General features: G+C 41.7%; 1 protein-coding gene across 1 annotated transcript in view; it reads right to left on the reverse strand.

Annotated features, from left to right (window-relative positions):
* The window catches only part of C2CD2 (C2 calcium dependent domain containing 2), a 56,513-nt gene that overhangs the window by 7,710 nt on the left and 27,797 nt on the right, over nt 1-21,006 (reverse strand). The window contains exons 7-13 of the mRNA XM_072421249.1: nt 13,766-13,815; nt 13,619-13,683; nt 11,958-12,064; nt 10,949-11,135; nt 9,175-9,288; nt 8,938-9,065; nt 6,798-7,092 (exon numbers count right to left, since the gene is read on the reverse strand). Coding sequence (XP_072277350.1) covers nt 6,798-7,092; nt 8,938-9,065; nt 9,175-9,288; nt 10,949-11,135; nt 11,958-12,064; nt 13,619-13,683; nt 13,766-13,815 — 946 coding nt within the window. The remainder of the gene's footprint in view (nt 1-6,797; nt 7,093-8,937; nt 9,066-9,174; nt 9,289-10,948; nt 11,136-11,957; nt 12,065-13,618; nt 13,684-13,765; nt 13,816-21,006) is intronic.

Consider the following 21,006-nt stretch of genomic DNA (forward strand, 5'->3'; position numbering starts at 1 on the left):
AATGCATCATTTATAATTTGTTTTCACTCATTTGGCAGCTGGCATTTATTCAATCAGCAGTCATTTAATTCTGAGCATATATATTTGGGGGCAAAATGTGACCTGAGGCATGAAACAGAGCAAGGTAAGAGCTCATAAAATGTCACCAATTATAATGGAGATGATAAAACACATGGAAGACATAGAAATGTAAAATGGGGTCAGTGACAATTGTTCTGCTTCAGGGCTGCTTCTCTCCCTGATACAAGTCTATAGGGATACAAAAGCAGCTTAGGAGGAAGTCAAATGCACCCAACAATAAATTCTGAATGAGCTAAACTTTACACTGCAATAGCAGCCAAAGCCCAATAACACGGGCCCCATATGTGAAATCTGGTGGACTACAGGGAAGACATCTGTGACTGGGCTTATAAAGAAGCAATTTTTACAGTGAAATTTCATACATTTTTTGTGTGGATCAACGTTGATAAAAAATGTAGCACACTATACGAGCCAAGACCTCAGAATCTTTATGGGCCCCATTCACACACATATGTGCCGTGGTAACATTGCAGCAATTCATTTTAAATGGCACCCTGAGGCACTAATACAAGGCACCCCCAAAGGGTCAACTAGGCACCACTATGTTGGAAAAGCAGTGCATGCTCAATTTTTGCTGTGATGTGTTAGCAGCCATGAGCTTCCATATTGGACTGTAACAAGTGTGGCAACCAATCAGAAGACGTCTGGCATCACACACTAAAATCTGATTGGGTGCTCTGGATCTCTACACTTGATTGGCCTTTACTGAATAAGCCCCCAGTTGTTCTATATGTATATTAAGCTTTGGATGCAGTGGGAAAGGTGGGACCACTAAAGGGTTTTTTTTTAATTAAGAAGATTTAGACAAATTTCTTTCCTTGAGAGGAAGTGTTGCAAAATCTACCTCACCACTTCCTATTAGCTTGTTCATATTCAACTTCCATTCTCCTGCAGGAGAGAGTAGCAGCTGTGTATATGCACAACAAGAGCGAAGGGTTCTATCACCTTAGGGGGTTTCACCTGAGAATCAAATCCAAGCTCCTTTGCTTTGCCTTCAAATCCCTCCACAGCTCTTGTCCCACTTACCTTTCTGACCTGATCGAAAAATCCCCCCCAGGCACTCTTCACTCCTCCAATGACCTACTAATGACTTCCTCACTCATAACCCCATCACACGCATGGCTCTCCACTCTCTGGTATGGTCTCCTCATCCTATTGCTCCTACTTTCTGCTTTTTTTAAAAAAGCCCTTAAAACATGGCACTTAAACCTCACCTATCTGTCTTCTTCTGTCTCCTAAACCCTCACTACCTCCCACCATTCCATATCCCCCTCCTATTGTGTGATACTTCCCCCACCTTTTAGATTGTAAGCTCTTCAGAGCAGGGTTCTCTCCCCCTGTGTCACTGTCTGTGTTCCCCCTATTTAATGTACAGCGCTGTGTAATATGTTGGTGCTATATAAATCCTGTTTGATAATAATACTTTTATCACCCAATTACAATTTAGGAAAGTGCCTGCATTGTTCCATGGGAGGGAGGGAAGAGGCCACATGCTACCCAAGCCCAGAATGTCACTGTTTTCCTGGGTGAATGTACAGATGGGGGAGCAAAGTTCACTATGAGTAGCCTATGTGATGTCCCCATCTCTTAGATTGTAAGCTCTTTGGGGCAGGATCCTCTCCTTCTCTTGTGTCACTGTCTGTATCTGTCATTTGCAACCCCTATTTAATGTACAGCGCTGCGTAATATGTTGGCGCTATAATACTGGTAAATAAAAAATAATATAATAATTTATTGTTTTTGGCTTCATGGCTAATCAATGGGTGTAATCTCCTGAGTATACGGCTTTCCGCTGCTTTGGATCACTTGGGTAACCTTTCACCTAGGACTACTCCTTCATATTTGGGTGATGTCAGTGCTGAATGTATGAGAAGAACAAAACTGAAACAGCTAACAACAGCAATGAACAATAACAAGAATTCATTTCATTATCACATCTTCACTACATGAAATGCAGCATCTGCACAGCTGCTGGGGGTGAGGGGATCTAACACAAGCAGCCTCGTGCATGAAGAATGGACAGCAGTGATGCTCAATACGGATCATCTATATTGGTGCCCATGTGTGTGTTTTTTATTTTTGTAAAGATGAAGGAATTCATTTTTATTATTTTTTTTTATCTGAACCAAATGACTAAAAGCAAAGCACACAGCAGATGATTCCCAGATTTTAGATTGTATCATATAATGCAAACTTTTTTTAAACTGGGTGGGCAGAAGCTGTAGGTGTGTGGCAGCCTCTGTATTGTTCCCCAACTTTTCACTAACCACCCAACAACAGCCGGGTGGTTACTGAAAAGTGCCGGTTGGTGCACCCAGGGGCTGTGGAGAACAGTGCATTGACTGAATTAGGTGGAAGCTTTTCTATATTTTCCAATGGAATTGTAATTTTGTGTGGTCAGCATATTTTTCCTTGAGGGCCTGTGGTATAACCAATATACTGGGGCAAAGCGGGCACAACGACTATATGCCACAGGGATGAAAATCACTGGATACCAGGGTAATACAGGCACCATTAGGTACTAGGAGAAAGTGGCCCCAAAACCTCTACATGCCAGGACAATAATAATAAAAAAAACACATAGTCCATTTCTTTCTGGGCTTTCAAGTGATTAGGGAAGGATCACATCTGCTTATAAATCAAGTGATCCCACGCAGCTCCCCGTGGGAGCTTGATAGTTGAACTTGATGTCTTTTTCACTTACTATGCAATTCAAACACTCACACCTAAAAAGCCAGTGTCTGTACATATGACAGCTGACAGCATTGAGTAGTAATAGTATTGGTCAATGCCACCCCTATTCATTTGCTATGGGGTTGCAGCAGGGAGATGCTGCAGTTAGTGTCTCACGGAGAAGCAGTGATTCCTAGCACCAGGACACCGCAACCTCACCGTGAAATATGCACAATATGGTGCTGTACTATGCACAATATTGCATGCATGCTGTAAATATGTTGAAATATTTGTACCTAAATGTATCAATGTGTATCAGGGTCTGCTGCATTTCCTGCTAAACGCACTGCGCCATCTAGTGGCTCAAATGGAGATGTACAGCCAATTCATCTCCAAGGGTTTTAATGTATATTAGTGTATGTAAAAAAAAAAGGTGAATAAGCCAATCAGAATGAAGAACATTTAAATACTGATATACTGCAGTGACTGGTAGAGCCATGCCCCCCCCCCCCCCAAAAAAAAAAAAAAAAAAAACAGCGTCTGTAGCCCTTGAGCAAGTCTCCCATTTTGTAGACATTAGGTGCAAGCAGAGGATTTATAAAAATGAATTCAGCACAAACAATTGATTTCCAGACACTGCTGAGCTACAAATATTGGTAGAACATGTGATCCATCTATGGGAGGCTGTTACACAGGGCACTCAAAGAAGCGGCTATACCCCATACCTGGGAATAGGCAAAGCATGTGCTGTTCATGGGCACCGAGAAACAAAATTAAGCATCACTGTTTTAAGCAAAAAGTGTTCTTTCCCCAATCATGTGTTGTTTTTAAATTACTGAGATCATTAGGAAGGCTTTTCATGCAAGAGGCTGTTTTTAAAGGTCAATCTGTCCAAAAAACAATGGGATTGATTAGCACGAATTTCTTCTTTTATTAATTATATAAAGAAGTCTTAGGGTGAAATGTTGGCACCTATGTACCCGACTTCACCCACCGGTCCCAGAAGTCATATGAGAATCTCACAGTCCTTGTTAAATTTGAATTTATGTAGAATTTTGAGAGATCTACTCAGTGCAGTTCATAGGGAACAAAGTTGAAACCTTATGTGCAAATTGACTATTCAAAAGGGTCAATCAACCCAAAAGTGACCTTTCATATAAATGCAGCATGATGGGCAGCACCTAGCTTCCTGTGTGTCTTGATTCTCCCCGTTCACCTCAGGACATCCCCGGGTCCTCCCCGTCCACCCCAGGGCACCCCCAGCTCCTCCTCGTCTGCCCCAGGGCACCCTGGGTCCTCCCCGCCCACCCCAGGGCAACTCCGGGTCCTTCCCAGGACACCCCCTGGGTCCTTCCTGTCCGCTTCAGGACAATATTAATAATAATAATAATAATAATAATAAACAACAGAATTTATATAGCGCCAACATATTACCCAGCACTGTACATTAAATGGGGGTTGCAAATGACAAACGAATATAGTACACAGGAGGAGAGGACCCTGTCCCAAGGAGCTGGAATTTAGGAGGTGGGGGAAGCCTTGGGTCTTCCTAGTCCACCCCAGGACACCTCCCCCCCCCCCCCCCAGTACTCCACCCTAGTACCCTTGGGTCATCTGCCCATTCATGCTGCTGCTTTTGCTTTCCAATATAACTACAAATTCAACAAGGAAAGTGGAACCTCTTCATTATGGTCCCAGCAGACCTACAGACTCCAAAGCTTTTGGTGGACTGACCCTTTAAACGAAGCACAAGCTATTTTATGACAGGAAGGGAAATGCGTCAACTTACTGTGCAAGCAATTAATTCACGCTGGTGAAAAGATCCTCTTAAGGTTACAGAAGAAATGGCAACAGAGATGATGAAAGAAAAGAATGGAAGATGAGAAGACAGACACAATGTCATTTCATGAGCTCCCCCACAACACGCGTCACCGGAGCCCCAATACTGAGTGACGCTTTTTTTTTAGGATTTATTCTGCAGGAGTGCCAGCTCCTCGGGTCTCCAGGAAAAGCAATCCCCACCATGAAAATGAAAGAAAAGACACCAGCATAGCATGCAGCTGCATTATTTTTTGCCCCAACACTTTCCACAGCAGCCCGTAGCTAAAAGAGAAACAGAAAATGGCAATAGCAAGCAGAAGTGTAGCTGAGACCGGGTCATACAATGCTAAAATATACAGCCAAGGAGCTGCAAAGGTAATTTGCGTATACTGTACCTTGCATGTCCCCCCCATCCTAATTAATATGCAAATTACATTTGTAATCTTTAAATTTTCATCACATATCTAATTTATTTAGCGCCATTGTCACAGTGATTCTCTATCCAATAAAGGCAAGTGTCAAATATTGGTGGTAGGGGCTTGTGGGGTGCTGCACATGGAAATATTGCAGCACTTTGCTGCAGTTCTCCTTCTAAGAGTCCCCTCATACAAGCAGTGGCTTCATACGAGCAGGTGGCTCTTAGAAGTGGTGACGGTAAGGCTGGAGGTCAGCTTTAAGGGGGCTTTGCATTCCCATACAAGTTAATGAGAATTCAAAACCCACTTTAAGCAGCTAAAATGCAAGTGAGGGGTATCATCATACCAAGGACACAGGCAGTAACTATTAACTGAAGATTTACTAAAAATCTAACCTGCTCCAGCCATACTCGGGATTCCTTAGCCACTGTATACTTCTGCTGGTGCAAAACAGACCACCCGAGTTCCTCCCACTGATGCATTTGATTCAAAAAGCTATCAGGTGGGGGATCATTGATACCACTGTCAATCACATATTCAATCAAGTACTTATCTAAGGCTACCTACAGATGTCAGATGATTCCTGTCTGATGATTGCCTCAGGCTGGTATCAGACGAAAATCTGCCAGATCCAAAAATGACGAACGATCGTAATGGTATTCAAGGGGAGACAGTGCAGTTGGGTGCTCCTCCGTCGTTCTCCCCTCTCCATAGAACAGAACGTTTATGCATCATGCAGTCTTTTGTCATTGGAAAGGATTGTGAAAGATCCTTTCAAATGACAGTTATTGAACATGAGTACGTAGCCTAAGTTGTGTGGATTAGGCTTGCTCATTAGGAGCACCCCCTATGCAATGAGAAACATCCCACACACTTTTTTTGTAAACCAGGCCCATCGCTTGTTATTATCACAATATCTATGGCCAACCAAAATATTGGACTACATTATACTATCTGGGTGACCTATCAAATAACTGATTGTCATTCAGCAAAACTTTCCGACTACACTGCATGCGATTTTGGAACATTTTCCAAACTGTTTTCATTCAACTACAATATTCTCCCCAGACATATTTTTAAGCTGGGTGGGTAGAAGCTGTAGGTGGGTGGGCGGAACTATAATGTTTTAGTTACTCTCTTACCTAATAAATGGCTTTAGATAAAGTAGAATTAAACATACAAAAAAGTCACTGGAGGGTAGAGGTTTTTGGAAGAAGGGATATGCAAAATCTCTCTTGCCAAAACAGCTCCCCCTTCTCCTGGTGGCTATTTGTTTTTCTAAATACATTGCATTGCATAGTGCACTTACCATGCAGTGTAGGGCCCTGGGCTCTAGTCGCAGCATCATCATCAAGAACAGACTTGGATGCCGGGAACAATTTGGCTATACAATTATATCATCAGCGGCCCCAATGGGAGTAAAGAAACCAGACGTGTCTGTGGTGAACATGGTGGCTTTGGGGAATCAGTGGTGACAGATTCCTGGACCAGTCATGGCTGCAGAGCACTTAGATGACATTAGCTTACTTACACCAGTAAAAGTTTAGTTCCGCATTGATCTCAACTCACACTGAAGGCTTTATGTATGTCACATATAACTGTTACCTTTAAATCTCAGTGAAACTCGAGATATTTTAGACTACAGAATACATTAGGCACCTCGTTAGTTGCTGCAGCCCCAGGCTACTATCAGCTCATTTGTCTAGGAATAATTAGAATCTAATAAGTTGCCGGGGAGAGGTATCACATTATCACCACACAGTACATTAGGTTCACGTTATAAATAACGCAGCAACAAGCACTGACCTTTCGGCTTCCGAATGCTCCCCGTTTCCGAGACGCTCAGGTTACTAATGGATACAGCTTCACAGTCCTGGCTCTCCATGCCATTACCGGTCCAGTGCCCCTGCTGGCTCCCCTGATCCCAGGCATCCAGCTGCTCATCTTTGCTGCTTCCAGCTGGCAAAGTGGACGTCGTCGTGAGACTTCTGTCTGTCGTTGCAATGTCGTAACTAGTGAACGTTTCGCTTCTGGTCTCGCTGTCCATGGTTGCTGCATAATCCAACATGAGCGTCGCTTCATCGTCCTGAGTGAGCTTAGTCTGTAAAGTAAACACAATGCCGAGTGTTTATAGATGGTATGCAGGTGTTTAGAATTCAGAAAGATATCTGGAAAGATCTTTGATCAGCATATAACATCATATGAAACCTTATATTCAAACCCCTTTTTTAACCTCAATCAGCCCTTAATAACTTTTTCCTTCCCTTTGCTATTATTTGTCTGCAGATTTTATATGTGCCTTTAATAGTATTCTCCCCCCCCCCCACCCCCACCCCATGTTGCACAGCAAATGCATAAAATTGAAGAAAAAAAAAGCCTTTTATCTACAAATAAACTTTTCCATATTTTTGTAGACTCATCATGTGACAAAAATAAAGCATAACATTATTATAATATTAAATAGGATTTATATAGCAGCAACATATTACAAAGCGCTGTACAATAAATAGGGGTTGCAAATGACAGACAGATACAGACAGTGACATGAGGAGGAGATGATCCTGCCCAGAAGAACTTACAATCCAAGAGATGTATTTTTTATTTTGAGTAGTTTAAGAAACAGGTTGCATAGAAAGTAAAATGTTTTTTGAAAAAAGTTCGTTTGTTATCTCCAATAAAGGTTATCACCAATAAAAAGGTAAAATAGTTTTGGTCCCCAGGGGGTATATGGCTGAGAACTGAAGGGTCAATAAGAATCTGTTTTCTCTTTAACTCTTTCCAATCCATGCCAAAGATATGTTAAGGGGGAACTAAACCCATGCTACTCCCTTATGCTCGTTCCATTGCAGGGCACCGCCACATTCTTTTTATTCCTCTTTCTTATGGTCTCTGGCCATTCCCATTGGCTGTGCCGGGCTGACATAACTCCATTATTCACTCCCAGCACACACAAGCAGTGCTCAACCCAGAATTTTTTTTAAGCCGGGTGGGAAGAAATTGTAGGTGGGTGGCAGCCCCTGTATTATGACCAAACTCTTTAGTAAGCACCCAAAAACAGCCAGGTGGGTGCTGAAAAGTGCCGGGTGGTGCGCCCAGCTAAAAGGGCCTGGGGAGAACCCTGCACAAGGGAAGCCAGGACTGCTGGGTTTCACTAGCAAACCCCCGCTGAGCTTTGACAGTTCCCTAGAACAATCAGGCAGCCAAAACTGCTTATTGCAGAAGGGACATTGCCTGTTCCTTTCTGCAATAAAGACCGGCTTGATCATGAACTTTTCAAAGTAGGACTTTAGTTCCACTTTAGGAACCATCAGCTTCATGAAGCAGCCACTTCTCCATACCGGGTGCAACAACCCTGCCTGATCAAGGAACAGGTCCACTTTAAGACTGGATCAGATTAGAAAAGTCTCAAGCATAGCACTATACAGACTGCAAAATTTTTTTTAACACATGCTCAGTTTTAGTATTGATATATGATATATGAAATGATGATATTCACAGCAGTAAGCCAATCACAGAAGAGGAAAACTGATTTTCATGACATATCGCCCTCATACAAGGAGGCCATTTTTGGAAAATTTGTTGTAAAAAATCCTACTTGGCTGCTTTGTGTACTGGAAAGGCATTTAGTTCCACTTTAGGAGTTTATTTATAAAGCAGTGTATCTGCCATTCACAGAAACATTTCTTAGTAGAGAATCCTCTAGGTGTTTCAATGGCAGTATTTCCCCACCAGGGAATGTTTCTGTGAATGTCATAATTACTGTTTTATAAATGGATTCCCTCGAGTTACCAAAAACAAAAATAAAGGTAGGTAAAAAAAGCAGATAGACAAAAACAAGAATGAAACATTTTTGTAGTGTTCGCAGCATACATTGTAAGAACCCACAAAGACAAACTTTGCTTTGTTCAGCAACTTCAACCCTTTGTATATAGTAAACGTGTCTCACCTTGGAAATTCCTGATATAATTATGGTACTCTTCTTGCGGGGGGATTTCAGAGATTGTTTCGAAGACTCTCTGAGCTGTCTTATTGCCGCTTCTGCCACAGGATCAGATCCGTTCAGCATCAAAAGCTCTAAAAAAAAAAAAAAAAACAAGGAAGAGGGGGGACAATTACATGAGACCAACAAAGCAGTCGCTGGTCACATGACCTAAACACGAAAGCTGCATCCTGGGCGCCATACCTGTGTCTGAAGAGGACAAGGCCTTGCTAACCACGCCGCTGTGAGATGGGATGGCCTGCACAGAGAAATCTCTCTCTATCACTTTTACTTTTGGTGGGGTGCTGGCTGGTGAATCTGATGGACACACATAAACAGACAGATGACATGCAGCTCATATAATACTCCATTAGCTGAACACAAGCAGATGTAAACCTTAACAGGATGGTATTTAATTTGCTAAAACTTCAACATTTTTTCATCAGCACTGCTGATCTGCAGGGAATTCCTCTTCACAAGCTGCAAGGAGTTTTCTCAAGTTGGATTCCTGATGGTGACAACACTGGACAAAGCCTATGCAATGTGCCTTGGGCAGGGCTGCTTGTAGCCTCTATTGAAAGAGTGTGTGACAGGGTGACAACACAGGAGAACAGTTCAGAGATAGGGACAGAAAGTTGTCACTCTATAACAGGAAGGACCTTCATAGCAGGATCTCCAGGGGTTATTTTACCAAAAACTGCTGATTAAAAACAATGAAAATGACTTTTGAAATGGCGCTAAGATGATTTAGGAGTTTAGTGATAGGGTTTGCATGTACTTTAGCACAATTAAAGCATCATATAAAACATGATGAAATCTAGAGAAAAGATCTATTGATGTGCCAAAACTTAAAGACAGCTGGAACACAGGCACCTGATCCAACCAAAGGGTTAGAAATGGGAGCAGCCATTGCAGAGGTCCAATAAAAGATAGAAGATCTCTGTGGCTATTCCCATCTTTTCTTTACTACATAAAGTCCAAGAACCTCTGCCTGGTTTAATGCTGTCTGTGTCTCCCTACTGAGGATATTATTATTATTACACATAATTTATATAGCGCCGTCGTATTACGCAGCGCTGCACAAAGTCTATAAACATGTCACTAGCTGTCCCTCAAAGGGGCTCACAATGTCCCTATCTCAGTCATATGTCTTTATTACAGTCTAAGGACAATTTTTGGGGGAAGTCAATTAACCTAACTGCATGTTTTTGAAATGAGGGAGGAAACCGGAGTACCCAGAGGAAACCCATGCAAACACAGGGACAACCTGCAAACGCCATGCAGATAGTATACTGCCCGAGATTCCAACCTAGGACCCAGTGCTGCAAAGGCCAGGGTGTTAACCACTGAGCCACCATGGCTCAGAAAACTCTCTCCAATGGGGTAAGAGAAAGCCACAGGCCATGTTGTCATAATGTCTTGGCCAAGGGGTCTCCAGGACAGGGTGACAAGGAGAACATCCCCAATGGGTCACAAACAAGAGAACGTTAGCACAGTTAGTTTCTAACAATTCCCAGAAATAAAATAAAAGATTAGCATGGAGCTGGAACTTGAATTTCCCCAGGCCTTGAAAAAAGGGAAAATAAGGAATTTTTACTGGCTGCCTACACCCATCCCTTGCCAATAAACACCTCAATGCTTTAATGCAAAGGCTGCATCACTGGACAACTAAATTGCCAGGGTAGGGCGGTATCCTGCCCAAATGTTTATCCGGTGCCTAGAATGCTCAGGAACCCCCAGGTGCACAGGCCTGAAGAACAAGCACTGGTATTACACAAATGTTAGTTTAGATAAAATTAAGAAATAACAGAATCTCTTCACTAATGAATTCATTAAAACATTAATGGTCCAAATCATGTTTCAGCAAGGACAAATACTGGTAGAGCCAAATCAGCAAAGTTTAGAACCTAAAATATTCCCTTTACATAGATTCTCCTACTTACTGTGCTCAACCCACCGGGCTCCATCTTTAACCTACCTGATTTTTCAGAGGGGGCAGCTGGACTTTTTCCATCCAGTCGTGGTTTGGATGTTACAGAGGTGATGGTGGTGACCACGGTACCACAGGGCATCACAGTACGGTCCATTTCCACTTTCTTCGCCGGCACTGGCACCGGGACTGGGACCGCAAAGGATTTCAGTTCATTTGGTTCCACGAACAAGAACTTGAACAGAGAATACAAATTATATTTAATAATTCTGCTATGAGCGAGGAAACAATTACCTGCACAACCAGCAGCTGACAGATCAGGAAGCAGCTTACTTGAATACAAATAGTTAAAATAGGAAAAATAAGCAAAGGTTTAAATAGGCCGGGCAGCACACCAGTGGCAGAAGCAATTGTTAGCCTGATGTAGTGGACTTTTACCTAGCATTTGTTTGTAATGTTTTACGTGAATGGTAGTTATAAATATAAATAAATAAATATATATATATATATATATATATATATATATATATATATATATATATATATATATATATATTACATAAACCATTATTGCCAAAGAATCACCAGCCAATGGTAACACTACCTGGCGAGAAGCCCGTTTTCTAATATGTGTTTAGGGCAGCATTCCCATTGGCCAGTAGTTGTAAGGGGCTTTACCATTCACAAACATTTTAGGCTGCATATCAGGAAACTGCTTGGCTTCAAGTATGAACCTAGCCTTAGTATTATTGTATCAAAGAAGTAATATGTAGTAGCCCATAGTGACCAGCAAAATAAACCTGGGAAAACTTCAGTTTCCAAAAACCTTGAATGAATACACTCCTAATAGGACCTATAAGAGAGGGGGGCCATTGTACCCAGATTTAGACTCTTATCCGCAGCCTTTTGCTCCATGCAACCTAACTTAGTAAAAAGGAAGCTAGCAGATCTCTGGAAAATATTCATATCTCATTTCACACCCTAATGAAACTTTTAATAATAATAATACAAACTAAGAAAAAGCAAATATTGTCCAATATGTAGAGTAATTACCAACCTGGGCGCTGATTGATCCGCATGCATTGCTGAGCGGAAAGCTTTGCCTCCCTGATGGGTTCTTCCTGAACAGATCTAAAGGTATAGTCCCTGAGGTCAGGGGGGGACCTATAAAAAAAAGCAGACGTTTTATTCTCCCCGCACATCCAACTTTCCCAACACATAGGACGTTGCATCACAACATGACATTGGTGTCATTTTATGCAGCTGGCATATTGGTTAGGGATAGCCCTGTATATTGTAGATTTACATAGTATTACATGGGCAACAAGGAGTCTCAGTGGTTAGCACTCTGGCCTTTGCAGTGCTGGGACCCAGGTACGAATCTCGGCCAAGTCACTATCTGCATGGGGTTTGCAGGTTCTCCCCGTGTTTGCATGGGTATTCCAGATGGTGTTTCTGTACAGTCTCTTATCCAGGGATTAGGTCTTGATCCAGTTTTGCTCAGGGGAGCTGGGTCATATCAGGAAAAAATTGGCACATATACAGGGTGGTATGTCTGTGGCTTTTAACCTAACAGGTTAGATCAGTGTTTCTCAACCTTTTTAACATGAGGAAACCATGAAATAACTTTCATGTCCTCAGGGAACCACTGTTATAATTACTATATGCACAACTCACAGTACATTAGTGTAGGAGTCAGTGGGAAGAATTTCATATACAATTTCTATTGGGAAGAATGTTACCCCTACAGATAAAAAGATCATTGGTGTCACCTAAACTGACCTGAGAGAGACAAACTGCTCATTGCTCAAGGAACACCCAGCAACCTCAGGGGGAGCCCTGGTTGAGAAACACTTGGGTTAGTGCCCCAAGGAAAGCCAGGCATCAGAGAACATACAAGCTCTTTGCAGATAGTTTGCAGGCCGAGAGCCTTGAACCCCTCTGTGCTACCTATTTATCCCTCTCTTACCCTGGCAATCAGCAAGATTGCAATGTAGATCATTAGTGTTTGCTTTAAACACCTTGATCAATACTACGAGAAAATTGCCACAAAAGTAGCAATCATACACCGCATTCAATTATAGAGATCACTTACTCCTTTCTAGTGAACTGAGCTTCTGATTGCCACTTTACTGTAAATATGGTACAACAATGAAAGCACTGATTGGGATCATACAAAATCTAATTGCCCTTGTAAGCTCTTCGGGGCAGGGTCCTCTCCTCCTCCTGTGTCTCTGTCTGTCATTTGCAACCCCTATTTAATGTACAGCGCTGTGTGATATATTGGCGCTATAAAAATACTGGATGATGATGATGGATGATGGATGATGATGATGGATGATGATGATGATGATTGATGATTGATGATGATGACGATGAATGTGGAGTTGTAAAAGTGGTGATCATGAGAAAACTAGTAGTCTGATATATTGCGATTTCTTTATAAATGTAAACCAAAATCAAAAACAATCCTGGGCATAAGGACTTTGGACTTTAGGCATTGGTGGGAATTGTGACTCTGACAGAGGTGAAGCCATAGGCATGACATTTCAGTCAATGCATTTTAAAAGGGAGGGCAGCAGTGTAGAATTCTATTTCATATCACTCTGCATTACAAGGCGATCCTCTCTAGTTGCATGGAGTGCACTACTAACACCCAGCGGATTCCATTACCCTCCTGCCTGTCCGGACCCCACAATGTAACTCCACCATACTTACTGCCTGCAGGTATTTCAGCTTCGGAGATCTGCAGAATGAGTTCTTTGGATTTAGCATTCAGTTCTCTATTTATCAAACAAAAAAAGTAGCACATTAGAATGAGAATACATAAAAGAGACGAAAACATTCTATATCTACATATTTTACTTAATGCTGACCACAGAGAGAAGACCAATATAAGTCATAGGTGGATCTACCTAAAAGAAAAGCACATTCAGTACATTTTACCGGGTTTTATTTCTTTAATTATGCTGCAAGAGCAAAACATTGCTTTATCAGAAATTCAGCAAGTTCCTAATGTCCTGTGCAAAGATGACAATCATAACCTCTGCATTTCCAGTTCTCCACTGGTTGGACTACATAGCATCTCATCTATTAAAAAAAGCCCATAAAAATATAAATACACAGGCAGTTTTGCTGCAATACTTATACTTAGTCAGGAGCCGTCAGCCACAACAATTCCTTTACCCAATCAATGGGCCTTATTTATAAAGGGCTGAAGAAGATACACTTTCATTAGTTAGGCTGGGTGATCCAGCAAACCTGAAATGCTTTTTTTATGAAAAAAGTAATTTGCTATTTTGTGGCAAACGCAATTATATTTTGTTTAAAACTAAAGAATGAGCTTTCATCCAAAAGTAATAAAACAATAGTCTTATCACATTACAGTCATGGGAGACACAATCCTAAACAGACATGGGAACATCTTAAATGATTACAAAAAATGCTGTCTCTCATCCAAACGCATTTTGCCGACTGGCTTCTTTAAAGGATGTATGGCGACCATTTACATAATGTACCACAGGACAATGTTCTTCAGGGAGGAGTACTGATCATTTGGGGATAATGGGTATTCCTCTAGCCAGCTGCACGCTCTGCACAGACTTATGTTAACCATCTCCCTGCCAACCTCAGAACTCTTACAAGATATTATTTGGAATATCTGTTAGGAGGGGCAGCTAACCCTAATTAACACTGGAGGCAGGAGGAAGAAAAAAATTTGGAACAATTTATGCAAAATGAAAAATCAAATATAACAAAGCGGATAATGCCCTTACTATGACATCATTTTCTTGGAGCTCAGGGATCTGTTGAATACATTGACTGGTGGTCATCAACAAGGCTGTTTATGACCTATTGAATGGTCTATACTAGGTAATATTTCCTACAGGTTTGTCCTATCTTCTCTGCACCATATGCTGGTTTATTCTACATTGCATGAAGCCTGTAACAGACACGGTGTCATTAGGTATTTAGAAGCTTCTGTGTTCTAAAAGTAGATTTCTACCTCCAGTGACCTGCGCTGCACGTCTGACAATCATGAAAACGGAAGGATTACACAACCACAAGAGGGAGAAAAATCTGTGCTTGTAATGCAAATTTAACACAACACAGGTGTAAAATATGAAAGATACCTAAAAACTACAAGAAAGTAAAACAATGGATAAAGCAGCATGGCTTCTTGTTCAGTGGACCTCAGCTCTATCTGAGCAGACATCATTGCTTGTAAAATAAAAGCCTATATGAAAGTTTGGACATCATGGTGGTGGTGTTGTGGACACCTGGAAGAAGATGCCTGCACATAGAAGCAAAGAAAGCACTCAGAACTTAAGTGTGAATTAAATTATCATTCTTAACATTTGTAAAGCATTTTTCTCATCAGAGCAAAACCTACAGCACCTATCCAGGGAGCAAGTCTTGACCCAGCTTTGCTCAGGGGAATCAGGATATCAGGGGAGAGCTGGCACATATACAAGGTGGTATGGCTGTGGCTTTGAACCTAACAGTTAAGTTAGATCAGTGTTACTGCACTTTCTTTTTTTTTAACATGGGGGAAGCCTTGAAATAACTTCCGGGTCTTCAGGGATCCCCTACTATAATTACTATATGCACAACTCACAATACCATAGTCAGTGGCAAGAATGCCTCTTACATTGCTGGCAATTGGGAAAAATGTCACCCTTACGGATAGCCAAAAACATAATTGGTGTAATTATGTAATTGGTGTAAATTGACATAAGAGGCACAAACTGCTCATTGCTCAAGGAACCCCTAGCAGCCTCTGGAGGAACCAAAAAGTTCCATGTAACCCTGGTTGAGAAACGCTGTGTTAGCACCTCTAGCAAATGCAGGCAACAGAAAACATACAAACTCTCTGTGTATAGTTTGCAGGTTAAGAGCCTGGAACCCCTCTGTGTCACCAATTTATCCCTCTTACCCTAGCAATCAGAAACATTGCAACTTAACAGATTGCCGGATGGTGTTTGCCACTTTATTAGTCATAAATGCCAGAATACACAATGTAGATCATTAGTGTTTGCTTTAAACACCTAAGGGCGGATTGTCATGCCATGACAGCCTCCAATTAACCCCTGCTGAGAAAAAAAGCTGTCCATGATCAGAAAATGTCAAAAAGTTGGAGAAGGGTAGGAGGTTTAAAGATCACCCGGACTAGTTAGTCCAGTTTACTAGCTATTAGCCCATTCCTGCTAAAGATGGTGCCAGGTATTGTGGCAACACAAATTCAGCACAAAAATGCAGCAAATGCATCATTAAAGAAAGAACGTTGACCCAAAGTAGATGGTGGTGTCTGCATGCCTTGCACTGTTGAAAGATGGTGAACTACCGTAGGAAGAAAGTCTACAAGCCTGCAAATACTATGAGGACCCGCTGTAGATTTCATTCTGCTTTAACACTCCATAGACTAAAATAACAGTTCTGGGTGGCCATTGATAGAATGCACATAATAAAATGCACTAGGACTGAATCCAGGCCCTTTGTTGGATCTGTGCTTTGTCTGCAGAATTCCTTAGAAGTCACACAATCCTCATTGTACTGTACAAGGCCCGGTGTCAGTGTATTCAGCCACCTCCGCCGAGTGCAAGGTTACGGTGCAGCTGTGGCAGGATGTGACAGATGAATAGGCCGTATTCCCCCATGTCCGCCCTAATGTATCTCACTGTAAAACACATTATGAGCAATGTTCCCCCAGGACTCCTCATGATGATCATAAATGGATAATTCAGATGTTGTGTCATAACGAAACCCTGGAAATCCCCGCTGGAAGCAGCAACACAAGCTCTATTGTTTCTGGAGAGCGATACAGAATCCCCAGTAACTCTTTCCTGCTACAAAACTACCAACTCACTAACAGTGCAGGTATGATAGCTGTGGGTTTAAAATCAATAAAATTATTTAAAGTGACACCTTCTTCACTGTAAGGTCTGTGATAATGTGGAATCAGCTCCCTCAGGAAATAGTTTCAGCAACTACTATAGATTGCTTTAAGAAAAAGATGGATGATTTCTAGAAGCACAGAATATAACTGGGGATTAAAGCTTTAAGGTAAAAATAAGAGGGACTGAGAATCCAAGGAACCTCTGAATGTCTAATGGAATCAGGAAGGATTTTTATTTCACCCATGGGAGCAAATTGTACCAGGGTTTTTTTGCCTTCCTCTGGATCAATTATATCCATTGGATTTTATATCTGTGATATGTTTATTTCCCTGATAGTTGAACTTAATGGAACTTTTTTTCAGCTTCTTACTATGTTACTATGTAAACTCGCCCATGCAAAGTCGTAGTATCTCTGCAAAGCACCCCTAACATTACCAGCGCTTCCTCAATGTTCCTTCCTCCTCTGCTGCCAAAATGAGAAGTTCCAGGTACCGAAGAGCTTGCAATCTCGCTTTTTGTGCTGATGCTCAGATCTAATAGCCAATCACTAGCCACATACCTGCAAAAGTGACATGACTCAGGAGTAACTGCACCCCCAAGTCGCTAGCAGGGGAGTAAGGAGAGGTGGGGAATCATTCAAAAGGCGAGTATGGGTTTTGAGGAACGCCCTTACTGAGAACCTTGTAACCCAAATCTGCACGGGTAGACTGGTGTGACACCAATGTGGAACGATTCTTTATTATATAGAAAAGTGCAATAAAATTATTGGTAGATGGAGCCAAAAAATACATTCAGTACCCATTCACACCATTATTATTAGTATTATTAATAAACAAGATTTATGTAGTGCCAACAAATTACACAGGGCTGTACATTAAATAGGGGTTGTAAATGACAGACAGTGACACAGGGGGAGGAGAGGACTCCCCGAAGAGCTTACAATCTAGGAGGTGGGGGAAGTGTCACACAATAAGAGGGGAGATATGGAGTGGTTGGGCATTAAGCCGATTGTCCAGGCCCACTTCACAGCAACAACCAACCACACCAACACCAGCTGCACTGCTCCGGGTGAAAATAGAACATGCTAAATTTAGAGCCCATTCACATCGTGGGCTCTATTTATAAATTATTCCCTCTTTGGTTCACTTGTAAATTAATTTTTTTCATATTCATTTCCTATTGTGAGAGCTGTAGCATTTTGAAAATTGGCCACTAGGTGGCAGAACACGTCATTGTTTTAATAGGACACCACCAGAGAATTTCAGAAGATTCAGCTGGGGGGATAATTTATAAATAGCCCGGTGTGCTGATACAAATGGTAATGCATTGAATTGGGTTGCTTTGAATTTTTAAACTGGACCTTCCATATTAAAAAGAAGGTGCAGCGCAATGGACTGCTCTGACTGCATTTATGGGTATTTATCTGCTCGCTCACTGTGATCATTCTTTTCTCGCCTATNCATTATAAAGAATCCACAGAGCATGTTCTCTGTCTTGAAAAAGGTCCCCAAGACTAAGCCCACAATCAGTCCTTCAAGGTGTTTCCATTCCATAGCATAGAAATGAGTCATGAAAAGCGTAGGCGGCTTTTCACAAAGAGAATGGCGGGGCTGTTGATGTTGTTTCTCACCTTTGTACAAACTGAACCAAGAAATAATCAGTCAAATTGTAAAAGATTACCAGTCTTACCATAACATTACATAGGAGAACATTCAGGTACTACACAGCAGCAATTATTCCTTACGGTTTTCTTTTTTTGTAAGTAAGAAACACAATGTACCAAGTTAAACAGCTTTATGTAATGAATAAAGCTGAGCTGCAGAAGACAGGTAAATACACCGCTCACAAAAGGTTTGCAATTTTGTTCAGCCAGTCTAACAAATCAGGAACCCCTTCTGACAGGACGGCCTGGTCATGAATGTCCACATTGCTGCAGCAATGCTACACCATGCAGCTTGATGATTGGACAAGGAAGGAGGAACAGCACGATAAGGTCATCCCTCTGATCTCACCTCCTATCCGTGCATGCAGCAGAATATTGTTAGCTACAAGTGCTCACATTCTCTGGATGGCATGATGATTATGGTAATATTTTCTTTCCTGGTTTAGATTTTATGGGCTATGATGCTGCGTGGAGCAAGCATGGGCAAATAAAATACGGGTATTTATTCCTCACAAGTACTTTAGGTATAAATGGGAAGTGCTTTTTGACACACACAGCTTGCACTGGAGTTTATTTGTGTTAATCTTACTAAAGATCCACTTTATAAATTTGCCATGGAGTTTGTCCTTATTGCAGAAAGGGACAGGAGATGTCCAGTCTGTAATAAGTATTCTAACCTGCCTGATTGTCGTCTAATCTGTAAAAATTTGCAGAGCTGTGAATGCACAGGCACATCCTAACTGAATGCACTCCAATAGGCAGCATGGTGGCTTAGTGGTTAGCCTTTGCAGGGCTAATTCAGATGTATGTTTCTTGGCCAGGACATTATCTGCATGGAGTTTGTATATTCTGCCTGTATCTGCATGGGTTTCCTCTAGGTGAGGTTAGTTGGCTTCCCCTCAAACATTGTCCTTAGACTACAATAAATGACATATGACTATGGGAGTGACATTAGATTGTGAGCTACTTTGTTGCACAGTTAGTGACATGACTATGGACTTTGTACAGCGCTGCGTAATATGTTGGTGCTATATAAATATTGTGTAATAATAATAATACTAATAATATTAATATTAACAGAGACCTCAGCAAACAGATTCCATTCACCATAAATGAAATATTTACTAACTTAGTAAGGAGATGTTTTTAAAAAGTGTGAAGTAGAAGCGTAGAACGGCTGGAATTGCCACACTTCATACTCCGTATTGTGAAATGATGAGCAGTAATATAATGGCATGAATTCCTTTAACAAGAAATGCATTGCTCACATTCCTGCCATATCTTTACAGTGACCAGACATGGAGAAGCCAAGAGGAAAGCTTTGCAACCGCTGGCTGATTTTTAAAGCTGGGTGGAAAGAAGCTGTAGGCAGGTGGAGGCCTCAACTTTTCAGTAACCACCCAAAAAACAGCCATGTGGTAACTGAAAAGTGCTGGGTGATGTGCCCGGCTAAAAGGGGCCGGGGACAACACTGCATCCTGCTGCCATCTCTTATGCACCTGGCTATCAACATGAAAAAAAAGAGAGACATGGTCCTTTTGTTCCAGGACACCTTCTTCTATTGCTCCGTGTTCCACTTTGCATCCTCAGGTGCCCCTTCGGTGGACAGGGGTAAGCATGGGCACTGGTCTGAGACTACATAAACGTATTCACTTTTTTCATCCCTTTCCCCATCTCAGTACTGCCTACCTCTTCCAATCTCATTTAGCCACTTCCTGTCTGCATACACTCACCGACTAAATGACTTCACCCAAGCAGATTCTCAGCAAGGATGCTGCCTGTACTTCTGACATTAATTCTGCTACTAGAGGGAGAATCTATAAATTGTATTAAATAAAATCAGTAGATTAAGACACATGAAGGATGTAAAATGACATAGAATGAAACAAAGACTTTGAAGAACTCAGATGATAATGAGGTGCTGCGTGTCATTTTATTCCTGATCTCCAGACTTCCCATAAATTCTGCACAGTTGTAGCAGTTCCTTTCCTGAACTGTATCTGCTTATTCTGATTTCACTGCACACCGAGAACTTCTCACAATGGGCCTGATTTAATAAAGCTCTCCAAGGCTGGAGAGGATACACTTTCATCAGTGAACTGGGGTGATTCAGCAAACCTGAAATAGATTTTTTCAAAGTCATTTGCTAGCCTATGTTTTAAATCCTGGACCAGATCCATTTCAGGTTGACTGATGAAAGTGAATCTTCTCCAGCTTTGGATAGCTTTAATAAATCTGGTCCAATGTACCTGAACAAGTCAGATAGAGCGACCTAGATTCCTGGCTGGAGGACGTCCAGCATCATCCAGGCCTCGCCTCCCCAGCCTGATTGTCCCTGGTCTGTCTCTTTCATTTACTGGATTTCAGCTTCTTCAATTATGCAGCCTCACATGTCCGCATTGCTTACCGCAGACTTAATGCAAAATGCAGCCTGTGCAGCAATGCCCATTTCTCCATTACACCATCATGGAATTTTAACATATACACAACTCCTCTCATGAGCCAGCTCACGGCTTACATCCAGAATGAGGTCTTCTGCAAAGAGT

Source organism: Pyxicephalus adspersus, chromosome 1, assembly GCF_032062135.1.
Source record: "Pyxicephalus adspersus chromosome 1, UCB_Pads_2.0, whole genome shotgun sequence".
Classification (NCBI taxonomy): Eukaryota; Metazoa; Chordata; class Amphibia; order Anura; family Pyxicephalidae; genus Pyxicephalus; species Pyxicephalus adspersus.